We start from the raw sequence: 23,855 nt of genomic DNA, 5'->3' as shown, positions 1-23,855 counted from the left end.
GAAATTTGCATCGACTAATTATTAACTGTTTAGTTTAATATCAACAAGTTCCGATTCACTGGAGTAAAATGAATGGACAGCCTACTTGTGTTTCCTCCATTGCCAGTGTCATCGTACTCAATATCCTCCTGCAGTGAAGTTACTGAATGCTCACAGACAATGAACTCTTACTCAGCAAAATGCATTCTGTGTGAGAGATACAGTAACATGGAAGCAACTGTCTTGCAAGAAAACACAGTGTATGGGCAACACATACTTCCACAGCATGCCACTCAGACACCCACAAACAGAATTCACTGAAACACAAATCACACTAAATAAGACCAATTAGCAGCTCACAGCCAGTCACAGGGCCCCCTCAATGTCCTCTGAAACTCACATTCTCATAGCTTGTCACAGGGCCGTCTCTGTGTCCCCAGAAAATCATGTTAAGTCCTAAATATACTTGAAGAACTTTCCTTAAACAAAAACTCCATTATTTTGGAATCTAATTGCCTGTCAATAAACTGGGGCAACTATACTTCAATTGTAGGATACACTCAGAAGTTCTTAGATTTAATGAAACAAAACCTGTAGTGCAGATAGTCAGAGAACTCACTAGAGGGCGGTATATCTGAGTCCTAGTTCTTACACATATAATACCTGTATGCACCATTCCTGTGGCATCTCCTTCCCCGGTTAAGTCCAACTATAAACTGGCAACCTTTACCTTTAAATTCTTGAAACCAATAGATGCCAGTGTCACGTAATTTAAGGATTTTAAATGTTCAGCTCTTCTCCACTATCATGATGAATTCTTGAGATTTACATATAATAGTATATTCATAACACTATATGACTGCGGTGGTGGTGCTGCGGTAGCGTTGTCGCCTCAAAGTTAGACGTTGCCCGTTCGATTCTCAGAGCATCTTCTGTGTGGCGACATGCATGAATGGGCATTCCTTCATTGAAGGTTGTGCGTTTGGCCCGGCAAGCCAGCACGTAAAACTCTACTGCCAATCATTAGCAGACCGGAGTTCCGCTGTGGCGACCCCTAACTGGGAAAAGCCGAAAGACACAAACAAACAAAGTATATTCATAACACTAATATAGCAAGTAGCTACACAAAAATAAAACTCTATATTCAGCTAGATAAATGTATAAATCAGGCAGCTCCAACCAGATCTGATGGGAAATTTAAGAGCAAAATCACAATACTGGGACTAGAGTAAAAAAAAAAACAGACTCACGACTACCATTGTAAGCGACTGTTATTAAATAAAATTAAGCGCTTTCATCAAGTGTATATCAAAGACTTTCCTCAGAAAAGGAACTCATCACGATGGTCCACAAATATAATATGCTGTACAACAAAAGAAAAAATCTACTTAAAGTAAACAGCAGAGCAAATGACCCTAAAGTCAAGGTTAAAAAATATCATTAGGAAAACCAACAGAGTCCATAAAGAAAGGCTAGCATCAGAAACTGAAGGAGCTGAAGGTAACTACAAATCTTTCTTTAGCTACATCAAGAAACTAAGAAGTAACAGCCAAAATTGCTCAGAACTTATTCCGAATACCTGCTCAGATCCACTGGGCATTGCCAACATACTAAAGGACATATTCAGTGCAACCTTCACCTTAGAGGCGAGTATCCAAAGCCCATTTATCTCTGAAGATCTCATACTGCCCACCGTCACTAAAGGGCATATACAGAAGGTGCATTCCAAGACTAAAAATACATCCTCCTTGGGATCTGATAGTATACATGGCTTAATAAGTACTAGTCAATAGGGATTGGTAGAGCCTCTCCTTAAAGTATTAAACTGGAGCATAGCCACTGGCTTTGGCCCTTAGGTCTAGTGCATGCTTCACAAGGGTTGGCCCATCACTAACCCCAGAAGTTATAGGCCCATCAGTTTGACAGATTGACAAGTTTCATCTGCAAAGCTGTGGAACATATAACCTAACCCAATTAACTATGATATTAAAAATCTTACCTGACTAGACCCACAGCAGTTTGGCTTTGTCAAGGAGAGATTCTCTCTAATTAATCTAGTTGACCTCTTTGAAAAGGTAACAAGTGTTGTTGATAGCAGTCATACTGTGCAAACAGCATACCTTGACCTGGCCAAAATATTTGATACCATTCCTCAATCTAGCATAATAAGCAATCTAAACATATTTCAGCTAGATTTGTATGTTGTAAGATGGATAGAAAATTGGCTAAAAGAAAGGACCCGCACAGCTCACTGTGGAAGCTTCCACAGAGAGTATGAGGGTAACCAGAGCTGTTCTTCAGGGCTCAGTGTTGGGACCACTGTTGTTTGGTGCCTACTTTTCAGATGCTGATGCCCTGGCCCTCCCCATGACCTTATACTTGTCAGTACTTGGTGGTGACTTAACAGACTCAAATGAAATGCAAAAAAAGTTTAATATACTGTCTCATTTGGTAGACACCTCCTCCCTCAAACTTCCAGCACAGACAACATGCCAGTTCAAAATGCAAATACAGTTACAGACCTTGGAAAACGGGTTGATAATTCCCTATGCTTTGCTCATCATGTTGCTATAGTGGTCAGGAAGCCCTTCTACTTAATGTACCTGATTGCAAAAGAAAAATCATTTGGATCTAAATAAGTCATTGCCCCCTTTTATTCTGCATTAATTAGGGCAGTTACAGAATACAATGCACCTGTTGGGATGTACCTTTCTACCTTATATTCTACATTGATTAGGGCAATCACAGAATACAATGCACCTATTGGTATGTGCCTCCCTACTTTATATTGTACATTAATTAGAGCAGTCACAGAATACAATGCACCTGTTAGGCTGTACCTCCCTACCTTATATTCTACATTAATTAGGGCAGTCACAGAATAGAGTGCACCTGTTGGGATGTACCTCCCTAGACATATCAAACAACTTGAAATACTCCAGAGGTTTCTAACTTAAAGATGACTGGCTTAAGGATCCCTATCAGAATATAGTAGAAGCACTAACCCATTATTCAGTGTACTATAGACTATAGACTCTTGTGGGGTGATCTGTGCCATGCCTTCCAAGGCATTGGGGACCCAGTGGTTTAGGATCTATTGTATTTCTCTAAATCAATCACACAAATGCTAGGACCAGAGATCTAAATCTACATCATCAGGTAAGAGAGATAGATTCATTATCCAACACTTTCCCCACCTCTGAAATTAACTTCCACTGCTAATTAAGTAGTGTGATCTATTATCTTCCTTCAAATGGAATTAGATGACTGGATGGGCATTCACAAATTCACCCCTGGCTTGACTGTCCCAGCCTTCCACGAAAAAGCAGATAAGGTTCAAGGGCGGGTACTGGCATAGCATAATGGACACCAGGCTCAGTTACTTTGTGTTTGCTATGGTCCTATGATCTGAGCAGCAACTGTGACATTGTGGAACATGAGAATATCACTTAAACTTTATAATGGTAGTAAGGTGTGAGAATATTACTTTGCATTTGTCTTTATGTTGTTTTTAGCATCATGTCTGAAGCCTTTTTTCTGAAATTAATTTACTTAATAAATAAGTGGGCACCGAACTGGATTGGATTGTCTGTTGAATAGATTATTGCAGGATTTTTATTTCTGCTGATTTAGAAGTAGATCATTAGTGACCTCTTCTGGCCATTCTGTGGAAATGTCAGATTTACAAATGGGTTTTAATTGATTTACTGTTGCACTTCTTTTGAAATGATAACCATGAGGTTGAATACTAGTGGATGTACCATTTCCTCTGGATATAGCAGGTCACCTAATACAAACTGCAGACAGGCATGTGCATACCTTTCAACCTGTATATATTGAAAATAGGTACAAATTCTCTTGAAAAGTAGGTATCCCTCCATCAATACCCTTACATTCCTATTTTTACATATGGGGTTAGGGTGTTACATCAACAGTGGCCATCATCTACAGGCAATAGCTAGTCAGAAATCTGAGCACCTAGTTGCCATAACATTTGAACAATGAATAGTCCATAACTCTTTAAATATTCCCATGTCCAGTAGGAAATGACAAAAATATAACCATATTATCAAAGGTGTAGTGTAAAATATACTGACCGTAATGAATGATATTGCAAAAAAATCTACTTTACAGATTCATTAATTTTTGCTTGTGTGGGTCATCTTTCTTTAAATTGTTGTTGCCACTAGTATGTTAGGCATGTACCCTTGTTACTTGTGTACCAAGTAGCTTCAAAATTATGCATTGTAGGGAAGCATTCAGAAAACCATGTCAAGGGAAAAATCAGGCTTGAAAATAAGTATGTACCTCCACAAATAAGTACATAATGTGAAGGGATAAGTCAAGCTTGAAAATAGCTAGATACCTCCAAAATAAGTACAGTTGAGAGGTGTAGGTATGTGTTCAGTTTCCTTTCATCACATATTAAACGTGACTGAAGGAAGCAGGATTCATTGACTCCAGTTGTTAGATAAAAAGTGATAGAGACTCAAATACAAAGTTTTGACCTTTGTAAGAAAGCATTACCTGTATCTGATCCATGGATATGGACATATAAGGCAAAATTAACCCAACAGCCAGCATTATTTTGATTCCAGGCTGCAGCTGTCATCATCACAACACAGCTCTCATTGCTGTGACCCCCAACATCAGTACTAACCCCTTGGCTGTGGGCAGCTGTCAGGTGGAGAAGGGAAGAAGAAGTGTGAGTTGACTCCAGTGTAAATTGTAGTTCTGGGACCACCAGAGGGGTGTGGGGAAGAACGGGAGTGCAACATCCTTGAGGTGGAGCAGGCATGTAAGTTGCATGGTTGGTTTCTTTTGACCCTACCCATAGCATGATGACATATCTTTATAGGCTGCCAATGAGGTGCACTGTCTGAGGACATGCCTGCTGTGGACCTATGGCAGCCATGCCTCCCTGGTTGGCCAAAACTCTCAGCCATATGATCTCTCCCAGCCCTGACATCCACTAAGACTTGACATGCAATCTCCTTTGGCATCACACTTGCCCCCCCCACCATGGTGGACACCCCCATCCTCCTTGCCTGTGTCATTGCTTGGCCCATGGTCAGGGCTCAGCTCAGGCTTTCCATTTTTTTTACTGAATCGTTTTCACTATTTCACCTCTGTAGCTCTCACTCGCTGAATATGAGAATCCCTTTCTCCTCTCCATCTGAGAAGTTGAGCTTTCCTCCAGATTATGGCCACTCCCAGACAAGGAGATGATCAATAGTGGGACAGTGTGTTATTGTCCCTGGAGTGGAGAACTGTACAGATTGGTTCCAGTGGTGATGTCATTCTTAGTATGCCTGGAATCGTCCTTTACCAAAACTCCCACCTCCCGCTGCTCTATGGTAGCCTGTACAAACAGGAATCCAACAATACTATTAACCTTGACACTTCCATGTGTATGTCCTCACATGTGTCAGCCCTAGCTACAGTGAGTGAATATACTACTTAGTGTGTGTTTTTCTTTGGCTTCTCATGCCAGCTTCCTCCAATACACAGTCTCTCTGAGGTATCAGTATAATGACAAACTAGACTGGCTTCCATCCAGGATGAACAAACTGACATTTGCTTCTTTCTTCCACCCTCCCTGGCTGATTGCTTCACTACTTGGGCAGCTACTTGAACTTGGGTCATCTAAGTCATAGTCAGAGCTTTATTTCTGTATGTCTCAAAGCTGGTCACCTAATAGCTGGCATTGATAGTTACTGGAAAATGCAAGCCTTCTGTAGAGGATTATCTAGGATCACAACTTATGGTCATGTACACGAAGGAAATGTTAGGGATTTTATAATGGTCATGTACACAAAGGAAAAGGCAGGGATCTTATAATGGTCATGTACATGAAGGAAAAGGCAGGGATCGTATAATGGACATGTACACAAAGGAAAAGGAAGGGATCTTGTAATGGTCTGGACTTGAAGGAAAAGGCAGGGATCTTGTAATGGTCATGTACACAAAGGAAAAGGCAAGGATCTTATAATGGTCATGTACACGAAGGAAAAGGCAGGGATCTTATAATGGCCATCGACACAAAGGAAAAGAAAGGGATCTTGTAATGGTCTGCACTTGAAGGAAAAGGCAGGGATCTTGTAATGGTCATGTACACAAAGGAAAAGGCAGGGATCTTATAATGGTTATGTACATGAAGGAATAGGCAGGGATCTTACAATAGTCATGTACATGAAGGTAAAGGAGGGGATCTTATAATGGTCATGTACACACAGGAAAAGGCAGGGATCTTACAGTAGTCATGTACACAAAGGAAAAGGAGGGGATCTTATAATGGTCATGTACACACAGGAAAAGGCAGGGATCTTGTAATGGTCATGTACACAAAGGAAAAGGAATGGATCTTATAATGGTCATGTACACGAAGGAAAAGTCAGGGATCTTAGAATGGTCATGTACATGAAGGAAAAGGAAGGGATTTTATAATGGTAATGTACATGAAGGAAAAGGCAGGGATCTTATAATGGTCATGTACACAAAGGAAAAGGCAGGGATCTTATAATAGTCATGTACACAAAGGAAAAGGCAGGGATCTTATAATGGACATGTACACAAAGGAAAAGGAAGGGATCTTGTAATGGTCTGGACTTGAAGGAAAAGGCAGGGATCTTGGAATGGTCATGTACACAAAGGAAAAGGCAAGGATCTTATAATGGTCATGTACATGAAGGAAAAGGCAGGGATCTTATAATGGCCATCTACACAAAGGAAAAGGAAGGGATCTTGTAATGGTCTGCACTTGAAGGAAAAGGCAGGGATCTTGTAATGGTCATGTACACAAAGGAAAAGGCAGGGATCTTATAATGGTTATGTACATGAAGGAATAGGCAGGGATCTTACAATAGTCATGTACATGAAGGTAAAGGCAGGGATCTTATAATGGTCATGTACACAAAGGAAAAGGCAGGGATCTTACAATAGTCATGTACACAGAGGAAAAGGAGGGGATCTTATAATGGTCATGTACACAAAGGAAAAGGCAGGGATCTTACAATAGTCATGTACACAGAGGAAAAGGAGGGGATCTTATAATGGTCATGTACACAAAGGAAAAGGAATGGGTCTTATAATGGTCATGTACACAATGGAAAAGGTAGGGATCTTATAATAGTCATGTACACGTAGGAAAAGGCAAGGATCTTATAATGGTCATGTACACAAAGGGAATAGGCAGGGATCTTGTAATGGTCATGTACACATGTAGGAAAAGGCAGGGATCTTATAATGGTCATGTACACTTAGGAAAAGGCAGGGAGCTTATAATGGTTTTATACACAAAGGAAAAGGCAGGGATTTTATAATGGTCAGGTGCACAAAGGAAAACAGCAGGGATCCATTTACCTTCTTCTTGTTACCAGTGTTGAATGAATATTTTTCAGTATCTTACACATCTTTGATTATTTGAGTATCCCATATTTTTTAAGGAACATTTCTTTTTATTAAATGTTATCTGTCTGTAGATAATCTCAACAGGTGGCTAGTATTAGAAGCTAATAATGACAGAAAAATAAGGGGGCTTTGAGCTTGTGGAAGATAATGTAAATATAAACTTTATTTGTAAAAGTGAATCTTCTTGCCTGTATCAACAACATGTGAGGGTCCATTATAATAGGATAAGCGCTTTCATCTTTATTTAAAAAAAGACTTCATTAAACCTAACTAGATGTACAATTCCTATTTCCATCTTTATAGTTTTTATGTATGTGTAACCCCAGGTTGGCTACTTTCTTTTGCACTAACAAGATTCATAAGAATGTGAATGGACATGCCCCCAGAAGGAGGTTCTGAGACAGAATATGTTTCTTCATACTTAGTGTGCTAAACAAGATCACGCATTGTGTTTCTTCTTTTTTTAAAGGCTCTTGGAGTCTTTGGGGAACGAAGCTAAGGGACATATTAAGAGTTTTATAATTTTTATTACATATGATTTAACTTCATTCTGCATTGTGATTCCACATGATTTAGGAGTTGAGTCAGTAAGGAGATTTCTTTCAAAAACAACAACTTTTAGTACATAAAGATATTTCCCCTTGGTTATTGGACTCGGTACTTTACAATAGTAAAGTGTGAACGAACATAATTATTCACTTCACATCTACTTTTTACGGCAATGTCTTATTTTTATGCTTGTTTTGCTTGTGACTTGTTCTTTGTAGTGGACAGTGATATCACTTATATTGATGCCTTCCTTTTAGAAATGAGCAGTAGTTGTCTGTTTTTAGATCTTAACTTTAAAGATGATTCTGATACAATTAAAATTTTATACCTCACCACGACTGAGCGTCAGATAACTTTTCCTGCTCTTGTGTAAACTACTGCAGTGAAAAAGGTCAGTTTATGTGAGTTAAGGAAATGCAATTCAAAGACATGAGTAGCCGCAAAGAGGGCTGACCTCATTATCAGCTATTTTGTGCGTCTCTGAGTATCGTGGTATTACCATTAGTGCTAATTAGCATTTTAACGTGGTAATCACCACTAACTGCCCATGCATCTTCCACACACATGCAGGCATTCAAATACACACACACACACACACACACACACACACACACACACACACACACACACACACACACACACACACACACACACACACACACACAAACACACGTGCGCACACATGCCTATGCACACACACAAACACACAACCTCTCAACTGTCCCTGATTTTACGGAACATCCCTGATTTTGCCTCCTATCATTGCTCTGTCCCTTATAAATTATGGATGATTACAGCCAGTTAATAGTACCAAATATTAAAGTTTCAAACTTCTTGTGCAGAAAATGCTTCATGATGTAAAACCTGTTATTGTATTAACTTTTTACATGACTTAGAGTAATATTTTAAGTGTCAATTTTGCCTAGTGTCGCCTCTCCCAGTATTAAAGGCTTTGTTCTTTTGTTTAGAGGAAGTTTCAAGGTATGGCAACCACCCTCCCCCCACAAATACACATATACTCACAGGCGATCACATGTGTGCGCACACACACACACACACACACACACACACACACACACACACACACACACACACCACCCCCCAGACTACTTCTCCACTAAGCTCCTTGATACTTAGTTGCAACACATTTTTCCTATTAAAAGTAATAGATGAACATGGCATTTTGACTGTGTTACTTAACATGACTGGTCATTCAAATTTTTGCACTGGAAAGATTGTTTGAATTAGTTAGGTGCATAAATCTTGTAGTGCATGCATTTCTAGGGGGAACCTCATGGTTGATTATCATAGGTTGCTCCCCCGGAATATTTCATAATCTTTCATCATGTCTGTGGAAATGACCAACTGCAGTGATTGTATAGACAATGTAGAATAACTGTGGTGGGCCTGTCTGTGACTCAGAAAAGGCTACCACCAGTGCTTTTCCAGTCACTGGCAGTAGCCCTTTTTGAATCCCAGCCTTTATATTTTAATAAAGAACATCTGTGTTTTAAATGTGGCCTTTTCAGGAAGTCAACCTTTAGTAATAATTATAGCCATGTTTCTTGTGCACATCCTCTTTATATTAAAAGAAAAGCCCTTAAAATCATGCTGTGAAGGCTTTTGGACTGACTACCCATCCTTGGTGGAGGTGGGAGGGAGGTGTCTGTGGCTCATTACATGGGTAACACCTAGTGAGGCCACTAGGTGTCTGCCACATGTGGCTCAAGTTTATGGAGCCTGACGCTGCCACATGCAAATTGCACAGTGAACTGACGGGAATTTGGTGTGTGGAGGCATGCTTCACTGCAAAGGACAAGGTACTTGACCAGAGGTGAGGCCAGGGCACCCTTCCTACCACCTGACATGCACCAGAAGCAGATAAGATCATTGGGGAATTCTGAGGAGGAATGAAGGGGCCATCGCACTGTCACCTTACCTGGGAATTCTTGCCATCTGCAGTCATGGAATGACCTGGATGATTGGGCACAGGTAGACAGATAGAGGAGCCATTGATGTCAGTCCTGCAGGGAGTGTTTGGGGAATGCAAAAGAAAAAATGAAATACAAAGCGGGATGGCCATACTGAATTGAAGTACACTAACATGCATGTTATTTACTTATTATATTTGTTTGTAAATGCATGTATTTATTTATTTATGTAAAAGTAAATGAGTTCCAGTCAAATGACATTCTTCTTTTATGCACTAGTTGCATAATGATAAAGGAAACAAGTACTCAATAAGGACATTATAAAACCTTGACAAAAATATGCTAACTTTATACTTGAATTACACCTCATAAGTTGTTATCAGTGACACCAGTGAGAATTTCTCCAAACAAGGACCTACATGAATGTGACATTTTCACACTTTTTTCCAGAAAAGGAGATAACAAAGATAAGTTCTCTGATAGTAGGATTAGGGTTATATGTGCCTTGCCAACAGCCAGTAAGAAAGGAATGGCCATGTGGGGCTTGTGAATTTGTGTACACAGAACTTGTGGAAGCTAGGAATTCCTATCTAGAGAATGAAAGAGAGAGAGCGAGAGCGAGACACTGACAGTCTGTAGACAGATTATCTTTCTGAGGCACTAACTTAGGACAGTTACAACTGATCTTACTTTTTAAAGTTATTTAACATGTAGTGTTGCTGACCAGAAGTGGGCAACTGGAACCCATGATTTCCTAAAAGGCCAAAAGAATGTTGTTGTTGTGTCTTTCAGCTTATCCCGGTTAGGGGTCGCCACAGCGGAACTCCGGTCCACTAATGTTTGGTAGTGGATTTTTACATGCCGAGTTACCAGCCCTGATGCACAACCTTCAACGAAGGCACACCCATTCACGCATGCCTCCACACAGAAGACGCTCTAGCTGAGAATCGAACGGGACAACATCTTGCTGTGAGGCAACAATGCTACCGCAGCACCACTACCGCGGGTAAAAGGCCAAAAGAATGATTATTTTATTAAGTAGAATAACGGAGTCAAAAAGGAGACCGAGGGGGTAGTTTAAGGTCATGAGGAACTTCTGTTTTATAGAAGATTTGGTTTTGAGATTACCCTCTGGTGTGGATGTTTTGGCTCTGACTATATTAGCAGTGAATGAAGATTGTTAACAAACAGCCTGAGCAGTGGATATGTAGGCCATGAAGGCTAAGACCAAGTAGCCAGTGGCTTGCTGTCCTGTTCTAGGTGGATGGTGTGGGGTGTCTGTAAACACTGAGTATTTAAAAAACTAGACAGAACAGCATGATTGCTGTATTAGTGCTAGTGCTTGTAGATATTCATGGAGCTGGATATACCAAAGAATGCATCCGCCTTTCATCTGAGATTGTTACAGATACAACTAAGGTTGCCAGCAAGGGGAAGAATGAAACATGACATAGTGACTACACATAATGACCACAGTCGCACTACCACTGTAAGTGTCTTAACTGACCACACTGTGACCAGCAATGTACGAGACACTGATGAGAATTGAGAGGCAGGAAGAGAAGTGGTCATCAGGCAGTGGTAGTTTATTCCTCTGCTGAACTTAAACAACAGAATAATAATGGTGCTGTGCATCAAAGTTTTATGTACTGAGTAAAATGTTTGTAGTTACTAAGGTAAGAAGTAGCTATGGGAATAAATGAGACCCTTACCTGTGGTAGGGTTAGATGGGATTCATTCACAGTATAACAATGATTGTGTACTTTAGTGACATGCTCTCATTCTTACACAACCAAAAGTATTTTGAGGCCTAACAACTGACTGCATTGATGTTTCTATAATTTTTCTGTGCATTATCATGTATACTTTCACAGCTGCTTTTTAGTTACTATTTTCACCTCAACATTTATACCGTTCTGTGCATAAGATCTCTTCTGCAGGTTCTAGTAAAGTATTCTATAGACCAGCACAAAATGTTTCCTGTGTACAGGCCTGTTATTCACAACAACGTAAAGCATTTTATGAAAATCTTATCCAATTAAAAGAGTGTAGACTGAGCAACTGAAACTTGGAACCCAACCTAATTGTAAAGAATTTGATTTCGTCTTGTGTTCTACCTTATGCTTCCTGACAGATAACAAGTGTTATTTTTACTAGTTTCCTAGTGATTCATCAGGTTGGCTGTTGCTTAACATGCTATCTTTATGCAGACATACTGATTCTAAGACTGAGTGACTCAAGTAAAGGGAAAAGATACATTTGTATAAAACTATAAAACAAACATTTTTTTTTTACTTAAAACTTGTATGAGTTGTTAGTACATTTACAGACTGAGGGTTTGGGGCTGGGGCAGTCACATTAAGGGACTTTGGGAGATGCAGCCATCTGAAAAATATTTTGTCAGTTTGTTTTTACAGTTTAAATTTTATATTACAGTTTACTTATCAGCTGTTTGGATTGTTGACAATTTTCTCATGGTTCATTTTGTTTCATCAGAGACATGATGAATCAGTATGGGCCTATTCTCAGTACCACTTGTGTTTACTACAACTGTTTACAGGTACTTTAGCTGTGTCTGTTATTTCTCTGCTTCCTGAGCTTTGGTTGAGTAACTGCAGAAGACTTGGGAAACTGGTGTACATTAACTTATTTGGATGGATCCTTAGTGTTACTATGTTGTCTTTGGTTGTGTTTGTGCTACATTATAAAAAGGGTCGACATTTTCTATCATTTAACATATGTCTAACTTTACTTCGCTTCAAACACTTATGCTGCTGCACTTACCCCAGACCATCCCAAACCCTGGTTCTGTACCTTCACTCTACAGATCCCAGTAACTGTTAGAGTGCATTTCAGTGCAACTTCACCAAGTGTCATGTTCTCCAGGAGACAGGATTTTTAAGTGATCTTTGGGGCCCATCAGTAAATTCATGAGATTTCTTTTGAAAGAAGAAAGACAATGATATACCGTCAACACTATTACTGGACCCTCATATGCCCATAGCTCATTTGAGGTTGCACAATAATGCCACCATGTTGCGCGTAACAGTGATGTCCACCACGTCATATATTAGAAGTGCTCAGAGCCACTTCTTCAACTGACCTTTTCAGGTGTTGATCACATGAAGGTGGATATTATGGTCACCTCTCAGTTAAGAGCAAGCTTATGCTTTTTTTTCTGACTAGCACTCTGCTGATCAAGACTGACTTCCTAAATTATGTGCACATAGATAACCTGCTTGTGTGCCTTCAGATAGATATTTTGTTTCTGGTATGTACGGCGCATAACTGAGACAATGTAACACTCTATTTGCCCCCACTGATTGCTTTAAAAGATGTCTTCTCACTTTTAGGGGTATAAAAGTTAATGTTTTACACCCAGTGTGGATGTGTGAATTTTGTTTGATAAACATCCTGTAATATTATTTCACAAAGTTAAACACTTTAATCTAAAATGCATTGATGATGAAGAATGAGTAAATTAACTGATGCCATTTCATTGTTTCTCTGTTTTGTGTAATGAAGAAACAAATATGAAAAAAATGGAGATAAATTAGTCATTCAAGTTTGTATAAATTTTTTTTTTGTCTTTAAAGATCCACCAAGGAAGCGAGTTGACTCTCCCATGCTGAATCGACATGGTAAACGCCGTCCTGAGAGGAAATCCATGGAGGTCCTCAGCGTAACAGATGGTGGTTCTCCTGTACCGGCTCGGCGAGCAATAGAAATGGCACAGCACAGTCAAAGGTGAGTAATCTTTCTGTTATGTCTGTACATACTGCAGCTTTTATCTGTCTGTGTTTAGTTGATTAAAAATATCTCATTGCCCTAGTTCTTAAGTGAGTTTTTTTTTTCAAGACAACTAGGAAATTAAAATACTGAAACTGGCAGTTTAATAAGTTCATCAACAATCATGTTTTTCATAAATTTAATTGTGTACTATAAATATACAGTCACACGTATATACATATATATATATTTAAAGAAGTACCCAGGAAGGATGAAAAATGTAGTCTACGGCCAAATAATCCAAACGAAGATTTTATTACCAAAAACACATAAACGCTTTAACAGTTTTTCGTCCCTAGTATACCGACTTCATCAGATGCAAAATATCCCATGTTACCTATAATTTATACTCCCTACAATTATTCAATTAAAAACAGGTTAAAACCAAGCCTTTTAGTTAATCACGACAGTTTTAAAAAAGCACACATACTGTGTTATACAAAAAGCATATAAAACACATTAAAAAGCATTAAAAAGTTCGCAATTAAAACTGTGTATATGTAATTGAAATATATTTAAAATGTATTACTCCAAGCCCCTTAAAAATAAATAAATATGTAAACTTTTATTTATTGGTGTATTAAAAAAAAATAATAATAATAATACTAATAATAGTAATAATACTAATAAGATCTAATGAAGAGCTATGTGAGGGCTCCCTCTAGTGACCAACTTTTCAAAGTGCATTTGCTTCCTATTTAAAAGAAAAGAAACTCCAGTTATTTTTCTTATGTCAAACCGTGCTAGGTAACAGTCTGCAACTACATATTACCATTGCTTTCTATACTCACTGTGTGAAAGTAAAGGGTAAAAAAGTAACAATTGTTTGTAGAAATGCCTGTATCAAACCACTTTAACTCACAACTTTGCCGCTCTCAATTTTAATAGGGGGGCTATGGAGATATTCTCGTTGAGTCCAGGAAAGACATTAGCTTGTAGTGATATCTGCCACCACAATTCCCTGTACTCGATTTTTTCCTCCCATAGTCCCCCTCTAACATCTTTTTTAACTTCTACTAGTACAAAAAATGAAATTATGCCTTTTTACATTCCTTTGAGTGTTTAAACAAAGCATTGTTGTCCTTTTTCGTTTGGATGTCATAATAATGATCGTAAATTCTTTTTTTCAATTTACGTTTTGTCTTTCCTACATATAAGGAGTCACATTCATCACAACTTGCAAGGTAAACTAGTCCAAAGGAATGACAATTCGAAAATTCATTTCCTACTAACCATCTGTCCTTACTACTAAAATTTTTTTTCTTTATTCATTATGTCGCCACACTGAGAACAGTGGCCACATTTGAATGTCTCTTTCTTTCTTCAAAAAATACTATCCTGTTTAGCATCTTGCTCTAATAAACATTTCAATTTTTTTGCATTCCTGTAAACAACTGTCACTGCTTCTTTAGGAATGTCTCCTAAATCTGTCAACCCTACAAATCTTTTCCATTCGTTTTGCATAATTCTCTTAACGAAACCAGTGGTTGTGTTATATTCTAATATAAGAGCTTTACCAAAATTTTCTTCTTGGCTTTTTTTCATTTCTGTATAGTCTTGTGTTATCAGTTCTCCTAGGATAGGTCTAAATCTTTCCTTCCTACCCTCTTTAAATTCCTTCCTAACTTCATGAATCATCTTCACAGGATAACCCCTTTCCTTAAATAAAGTTTTTAAAAAATTACATTCTTCCGCAAAATCTTTTTCTGCAGAGGTCATCTGCTTGCACACACATATTGCCCCCTTATAATATTCCTTTTGTAATGAAAGGGGTGTGCGCTATCACAATGAAGATATGAGTTAGAGAGGGTGACCTTCTTAAAAATCTTGTAGTTAAAGTTGTTGTTCATTATGCATATTTCAACATCTAAATACTGCAATCTTTAATGGGAAAAGTTGTGGGTAAATTCTAAAAAGTTAATAGTATTACCCAAATAGTTAATAAATTCTTGTAACTTATCTAGGGATGCTGTCCAAATGATGCATATGTCATCCAAAAGCCTCCTATAAAGTGACCAACAATCAGAATATTTCGACTGTATTACATACTTTTCTTCCCATTTTGCTAGTATAAAGTTGACATATATAGGGGCACATGTAGCACCCATCGCTACTCCCTGAATTTGTTGATAAAATTCCCCTTCGAAGTATATAAAATTGTATCTCAACACAAAGTCCATTAACTTTAAACAAACTAGTTGTTCGTTGTGTATGAGCCCACCATCTTCAAATATAATTTCTTCTAAAATTCGCATCCCTTCAGCATGGGGAATACTCGAGAAGAGATCAGCTATATCTATTGTAACAAAAATGATATTATTGTATAACTCATTTTTAATTTCCCCTTAGAAAGTCCCAAGAATCCCTCAGGATCATCTCTTTCTTTAACAGTAACTTATTTAACTTCATGTCAACATATTTTGCCAAAGAAGAAGTTTTTGACCCTTCAGCAGCAACTATTGCCCTTAAAGGCGGTCTGTCTCATTTTTGTGAACCTTTGGTATTCTGAATATTGAGGGAATTCTTGGTTTGTCAGCTTTCAAATAATTATATGTATTTTGGTCTATCAACCCCTCTATTAGCATATCATTTAGGACCAAGTCCACTTTTCTGTAGGCAATGTTGATTTAGTTTTTAGATACACTGGTGTACTTGTTAGTGTCCCTTAAAATGTTGTTCATTTTACCTTCGTACGTTAACATGTCCATAATTACAATCCCCCCACCTTTGTCAGGTTTCATCACCCTGATTTTCCTTGTTATCTCTTAACGCAGCTAAAAATTTTTGTTCTCCGGGATTCATGTTTGCCTTGTACTTCATTTTAGCAAATTCTTACCTGATTTCCTTCTCAACTACAAATTCAAAAATTTTCTGCTGCAGATGTAAAGCTGGGTTAAAAGTGCTTTTTTTCTTAACTATGGACACATCTATCTTATTTTGCTGTGGTATAACTACACCCACATTTATTTTCCTTACGAACATCTTTAAATCAATAATCACTTTAGTAAGGTCCCCCTACTTCTGGGGAATAAATTTCAAACCCTTTGATAGAAGGCTGAAATGTTCATCAACTAATTCAACGGTACCATAATTGTAAATGCTAAAACCAGTTTTATTATGCTTGTAGTTATTTTTATTAAGCAATTCAGAGACTTCGCCTACATTTTCCATTTGAGGGTAGGGTACACATGAAGTATTTAGTATCCCCCCCCCCCAGTAAAAATTTTGCTGCTGGTATTGAGGGAGTACTTTGTTTTTTAACCTTTCCAGTCTTCTCAATGGTGGAAATTCAGAAAAGTCATCTAGATCTCCTATGCTTTCACCCACTTGTGCATTTCCCCTAAAATTATGCTCATTATTTCTAGCATTGCTACACATATTTTTTTCCTCGTACCTCTTAAAATCTTTTGTTTTTTGATAACTCATATTGTTCTTATATTCATTTGCACCCCTTTTTAACTTTCTGAATTTCCTATTAATAAATTCTTCACTTTTTTCATCTATACTTGTTTTCATGTAAAAATACTTCTCTTTTTCAGAAGCAACAGTAAAAATTGTCATTTTTTTATAAATTCATCCATCTCTTCTATTTCTTTTTGAACTCCCTCCTTAAGTCTCTCATTTTCTTTTATGACAGCCCTTAACATATCTAACCCATATTTTTTAAAACTTTCTAACAATTCTTTGTGAAAATTACTTCCTAATTCCACATTGTTGGGATATTTGCATACACGTAAACCTTTAGGGACAATACCTCCAATTAAACAATGTCTTAAATATGTGTTCTCTATTTCTAACATTCTGAATTTTAACATAAGCTTAGACAATTTGTTCAATTTAGTAATAAGAATCAGTTTCTGGTGGTGGAAGTCCACCATTGTCTTTAAATTTAGAAGTAAAACTCACGGATTGCCAGTTCTTTAAATCAGTTCCACATGTGTTGGCAGTAGAAACAGCAGTCCCATTGTACTGACCACGTGGAATTTCAGATATCCAATTCTCATTCCTTGAAGCCTCTCTTTCCAGTCCTCTTAAAACTCCAGGTGTCTGTTGAAATTCGTTTTCTGAAGCTGCCAGGTTATTCCCATTCCAAACCGCCATTTTGTTACAAGAAACGCCCTCTCCTTCATTCATTCTGTTCCATTTTGAAGATATTCCGTTTGTAACTTCCTGGTTCCACCCATTCCGGGGTCTTGAAAGAACCTCCACCATGGAGTGGCTAAGAGGAGTAAGTAAATCAATCAATTGTGAAAGCCGACCAATCAGCTTCCTTGTTTAGCCAGTTTCTTCATGTTTGCCTCTTTCATTAGGTGAAATGCTGCTTTCTCCTTCCATATCCAGCAACAAAACTAAGAATCAAGTCCAAGCAAGCTGAATACATACATACATATATATATATATATATATATATATATATATATATAAAAATATACATGTATATCTGTAGGTAGACCCGCGGTGGTGGTGCTGCGGTAGAGTGGTCGCCTAACAGTAAGACGCTGTCCGGTTCGATTCTCACCTAGAGCGTCTTCTGCGTGGAGACATGCATGAATGTGCGTACCTTCATTGAAGGTTGTGCATCAGGCCTGGCAAGCCGGTACGTAAAAATCAACTGCCAATCATTAGCGGACCGGAGTTCCGCTGTGGCGACCCCTAACCGGGAAAAGCCAAAAGAAACAAACAAACATGTATATCTGTAGGTAGTACATGAAGCACTGAGATTACAGTCCAAAACTGGAAAAATACATTTGTTAAGCAGTAAGAAAGATATTTAACACTACTGTTGTGCACTGGTCTCACACTAGGGCATAGCAGAGTTCAGTACTGGCCACCACAGAACAATAGTGAGAAGATGCAATGAGCTTTAGAATCTATTCAACACGTTGCATTGTTAAACATCATAAAACAAAGTGTGACAGCATCACATGACTTAACAGCTTTTGTTCCTCAGAGGGACACACTGCTTCTGCTCTCTGTCTACGTGGCATCACTAAGTGTTTTATGACTTTTAATACTGTAAAGCACTTTGTGCAGCTAGCGTCTATATTATATAATCAAACTTTAATGTCATATGGTCAACACCATATGATCGAACTTTTAAAAGTTCAAAAATGTAATAAAAAAAATAAACCAAAGAAAAAACCTACCTGAACAGTTTATGCAGGGGGTAAAGCTACCCTGCACTCCCCACACCCCCTGCTCTTTAAATATACCAACTCCGAGATTGTACTACAGTGCAGAAAAGGGAAATCTTCCCATTCCACACTGTACGGAGATCTCCTTTGAAATGTTCGAACTTTTAAAAGTTCGATCATATGGTGTCGACCATATGACATTCGAACTTTTAAGAGTTTGACAATGTAATATAGACCTGTGCAGCTACACGTTTTTTTCAGTAACTGGTACTACATGGAGTAGATAAAGCTCAATGTCAGATGAATTTCATGTCATCCATGTTTGTAAAACGTAACATAGAGGATTATGAATGGGTCTCCAATCATAATCAGGGTTTTAGTTGTTTGAGACATCCATGTCAAGAGCACCTAACAACTTGGATTATGATTGGAGAGATCCAGTTTTAATTCTTTGTAATACACGGTGCTTTATCTGCTTCCATGTACAACAAAAGTTGGAGAAGGAAGTGTAGTACTACTAAGTGGTTTACAACTTTAAAAGCTATAATGCAGTTACTGCTGCCACACGAAGAGTAGCCACGATAGAAGAGGGCCAGGATTTGGACTTTTTTCAGAAACAAATATGCAAACTGTTTAACAGCTTCCATCTGCTCATCTGTGACCTCCGATAATGTACTGGTGTGACAGTACATCTTAACAGTGGTGAGGGAAACTTAACAGTAACTTGTTAGATACCTTTCTGATGCCTGGCTTTCCCCAGAATTTTGAGCATAATTGCAACACTCCAGGTACTACAACTTGGTTATGACTGGAGATCCAGTCGTGGTCCTCATTGTTATATGTACTCAGAAAGTGAATACATTCTTGTGAACATTAAAACACCTTTGTGTTTCTGTTTTGATCTTTTTTATGTTCTACATTTTCTTGCTATTTGTTTTCTAGTTTGAATACATTATGTAAGTAAACCAATGCAGTGCAGTAGTGTGCTGTAGGGGCGGGGACAGAATGGTTGCCAGCAATTAGCAGGAAATATAACCATAATGAATGCTGGCACCTTACTGCATTATTTTTGAGGATAAAGAGCATTTCCAGTAAGGTAGCATAAAACAACACTGAAGGGTTAACTATCTTTATAATATTTTCTGATGTACACTCTCTCTGCAAAGTGCTCACTTAAACAGAAATAGCAGTGTTAGTGTTAAAATCTATTAAATTAATTAAATTGTTAAATTGATTAGTCACAGCATGAAGTTATGGGAAAGAGTAGTGCAAGCTAGGTTAAGAAGGGAGGTGATGATTAGTGATCAGCAGTATGGTTTCATGCCAAGAAAGAGCACTACAGATGTGATGTTTGCTTTGAGAGTGTTGATGGAGAAGTACAGAGAATGTCAGGAAGAGTTGCATTGTGTCTTTGTGGATTTAGAGAAAGCATATGACAGGGTGCTTAGAGAGGAGTTGTGGTATTGTATGAGGAAGTCGGGAGTGACAGAGAAGTATGTAAGAGTGGTACAGGATATGTACGAGGGCAGTGTGACAGTGGTGAGGTCTGCGGCGGGAGTGACAGATGTGTTTAATGTGGAGGTGAGATTACATCAAGGTTCAGCTCTGAGACCTTTCTTATTTGTAATGGTGATGGACAGGTTGACAGACGAGATCAGACAAGAGTCCCTGTGGACTATGATGTTTGCAGATGACATTGTGATCTGTAGTGACAGTAGGGAACAGGTGGAGGAGACCCTGGAGAGGTGGAGATATGCTCTAGGGAGAAGAGGAATGAAGGTCAGCAGGACTAAGACAGAATATATGTGTGTGAATGAGAGGGAGGATAGAGGAATGGTGAAGATGCAGGGAGTAGAGGTAGCAAAGGTGGATGAGTTTAAATACTTGGGATCAACAGTTCAGAGTAATGTTGAGTGTGGCAGAGAGGTGAAAAAGAGAGTATCGGCAGGATGGAGTGGGTGGAGAAGAGTGTCAGGAGTGATTTGTGACAGACGAGTACCAGTAAGAGTGAAAGGGAAGGTCTACAAGAGGGTAGTGAGACCAGCTATGTTATATGGGTTGGAGACAGTGGCATTGACAAAAAGGCAGGAGTCAGTTTGACGTGGCAGTGATGAAGATGTTAAGATTTGCACTGAGTGTGATGAGGATGGACAGGATTAGGAATAAGTATATTAGAGGGTCAGCCCAGGTTGGAAGGTTTGGAGACAAAGCCAGAGAGGCAAGATTACGTTGGTTTGGACATGTGCTGAGGAGGGATGCAGAGTATATTGGGAAAAAGATGCTAAGGATGAAGCTGACAGGTAACAGGAAAAGAGGAAGGCCTAAGATAAGGTTTATGGATGTGGTGAGAGAGGACATGCAGGTGGTTGGTGTGACAGAACAAGATGCATAGGACAGGAAGAAATGGAAACAGTTGATCTGCTGTGGTGACCCCTGACGGGAGCAGCCGAAAGAAGAAGAAGAAGTGTTAAAATCTATTGAAAAAAAGTGAAGTTTATTGTGTTGTTTGGCCTGATTGCCACTATTAATACTTTACTATAGACACAAAAACACACATGCGCTGTTACTGCACTTAACTCTTTAATTCTAGCCCTGGAGGGAGTATTATGTCTAATTCTAACCCATCTTTAAATGTTTGCTTTTTCTTATCTATTCTTCTATGACTGGATTTCAGTAGTTGCTACTTTTTCTTGGGGATAGGTCACTGAAGTATCAAGTTGGGAACACTTTATATGCTCGAATTCTAAAATATCGAATTTTAGAATCTCGAGCCTATAAAGTCGAACGGATGGAAATCGTGAACCTGGAAATGTCGAATGCAGAATGTTGAACCCTCTGTACGGATAGCACTTTAGGTAAGTGTACTTTTTTAGGGTTTTGGGGAGGGTTTGTGTGTGTTTGAGTGTGTTGGGATGTTTGAGGTGTGGGTTAGGGTAGGTGTTGTGCAGTGTGAATGTGTTATTGTTGGGAGTTCCGTTTTTTGTGTGTATGTGATGTGTGTTTGTGCGGGGGGGTGTGGAATGTGCGGTGCTGGGTTGTGTGTGTTATGGAGTGTTGTGTGACCTCAGAGTTAGTATATATAAGTAGGGGGGTGTGGGGGCACGGGTATTCGACTTCATAGTTTCGAAATACTGAAATACGATATTCCAGTATTTTGAGATTATGAAGTGAATCCTTCAAGTTACATTATTTAGATTCATCCTTCTTTTGTTTTTCTCCCCCAGCCAGAAATGTATTGAACTGGGCTTTTGTCCTCATGAGGACCAACACCCGTTTTGAACCAATATTTTGCAGAACCTTGGAAGTGCATAAGGAACTCATATGCAAACAATAGAGCTAAAATAATTTTTTCTTTCAGTAATTGGTACTACATCTCCAATCATAACCAGAGTTTTAGTTGTTTGAGACATCCATGTCAAGAGCACCTAACAGATAAAGCTTACATCCCACATTGGTGTCAGAGTTTTCTGTTTTTTTCCAAAGGTTTTCAGTCAAAATAATAAATATTTTGCTATGATTTTGGTTGACATATGCCCATTTGAATACTTGAAATTACCCTTATTGCATCTTTTATTTCCCCTTTTATGAAGAAATAGATGCCAGTGAGACTGACAACAAATAGGAGGGAAAGGGTAAGGCGAATCTTCTGTAGAGGGTACTAATATTCAAATAATACCCCTAAAGAAAGATATGAGGTGATTGTGAAAACAAACTAAACTTCTACTCTCTGACCTTAATGCTTCCAAAATGAAAAGAAAAGACCTTAGCAGCACCTTCACAAGTACCACGTGATTACTTCACGGAACAACCTACTAGTTCAACTGAGTTATGATTAGTTTACTTTTTTTGTCCCAGCAGCTTTAGTTGAGTCAAAAAACATCTAAAAAATGTATTGATACCACGTTTCATTGAAAATGTTTAAAAAAAAAAAAAAGCAAAACATCCCCCAAGTGGGGGGTGCTGCCCCTGACCCCCTGCAGCTTAATACAAACCAAGACAGAGGAAGAGTGTAGGTGCACAAAAGAAAAGAAAAAAAAAACACACCATAAACCAAAAATGTAGTCATCTGTTGTCTACATTGCATTTTGACTTGTGTTTGTATAAAAAGATGGAAGAAGCAGGTTTATATTATTTAAGTGAATGCTTAATGTTGCGAACACTGTTTCATCTAATGTGTTTACGCAAAATGACGAAAGCACAGAACAGTGATTTTTTTTCCTAGGGAGAAAAATCACTGGGCCGTTTTTGGGACTTTGCCATTTCCTCCACTGTGGTGAAATCTCAGAGTTGGTATATTTAAGTAGGGAGGGTGTGCCCCCCACATTATTTTGTGTTTTTTTTTTATGGATTAGCAGTTTTTTTTCTCTGGGAAAACAATCGCTGATCCGTGTGTTTGACATTTTGCATTTTCGGACTGTTTGGATCGATTATATAGTGTTTGCAATTTCAAGCATTCGCTAATATAATGTAGACCCGAAGAGGCAGCATTTGTTTTTGATACTGTGGTTGGCAAGCATGGTATGTTAATATATGATAACTCTAAGATGACACAATATTGGGGAATATGAGAATCTTTCTTAATCCCACTATCCACAAATTGTGTATCAGTTCACCACAATACCAGTACTTAGGCTATCAATAAACTGGGAATCAGTGTAAAAACGAGACAGTTTTCATTTCAGAATGACCTAATCATTCAACAAAGCAAAGTACAGCTTTATAATATTTATATGTGTATGTGTGCATGTGTAGGTATATATATCCACAGCCACTACTGCATGCCTTTGGAATGTGGGAGGAAACCGGAGCATCCAGAGAAAACTCACATGAGCACAGGGAAGACAAGCAGATTCCATACAGAAAGCACCCCAGCCAAGAATCAAACCAGAAAACCCCTTAGTTTGATGCAGCAATGTCTCCAGCAACACCACTATGCCACCCTAGACATATATATATATATATATATATATATATATATATATATATATATATATATATATATATATGTATGTATATATGGAGAGAGAGAGAGATGAGTGCCAGTCACACTATCAAATTTAAT

The 23,855-nt window shown here is 38.4% G+C and overlaps 1 protein-coding gene across 9 annotated transcripts in view; it reads left to right on the top strand.

Annotated features, from left to right (window-relative positions):
- Nucleotides 1–23,855, top strand: part of BRSK1 (BR serine/threonine kinase 1) — a 1,260,562-nt gene that overhangs the window by 1,111,103 nt on the left and 125,604 nt on the right. For all 9 annotated transcript variants that reach the window (XM_044059120.1, XM_044059119.1, XM_044059121.1 and 6 more), the window contains exon 12: nucleotides 13,466–13,616. In XM_044059120.1, the coding sequence (XP_043915055.1) occupies nucleotides 13,466–13,616 (151 nt within the window). The remainder of the gene's footprint in view (nucleotides 1–13,465; nucleotides 13,617–23,855) is intronic.

The sequence above is a fragment of the Protopterus annectens genome, chromosome 17.part0 (assembly GCF_019279795.1).
Source record: "Protopterus annectens isolate FY-2018-M chromosome 17.part0, PAN1.0, whole genome shotgun sequence".
Lineage (NCBI taxonomy): Eukaryota > Metazoa > Chordata > Ceratodontiformes > Protopteridae > Protopterus > Protopterus annectens.
Note: the sequence above shows the minus strand (reverse complement) of the source record. Positions and strands in the feature narration are given on the sequence as shown.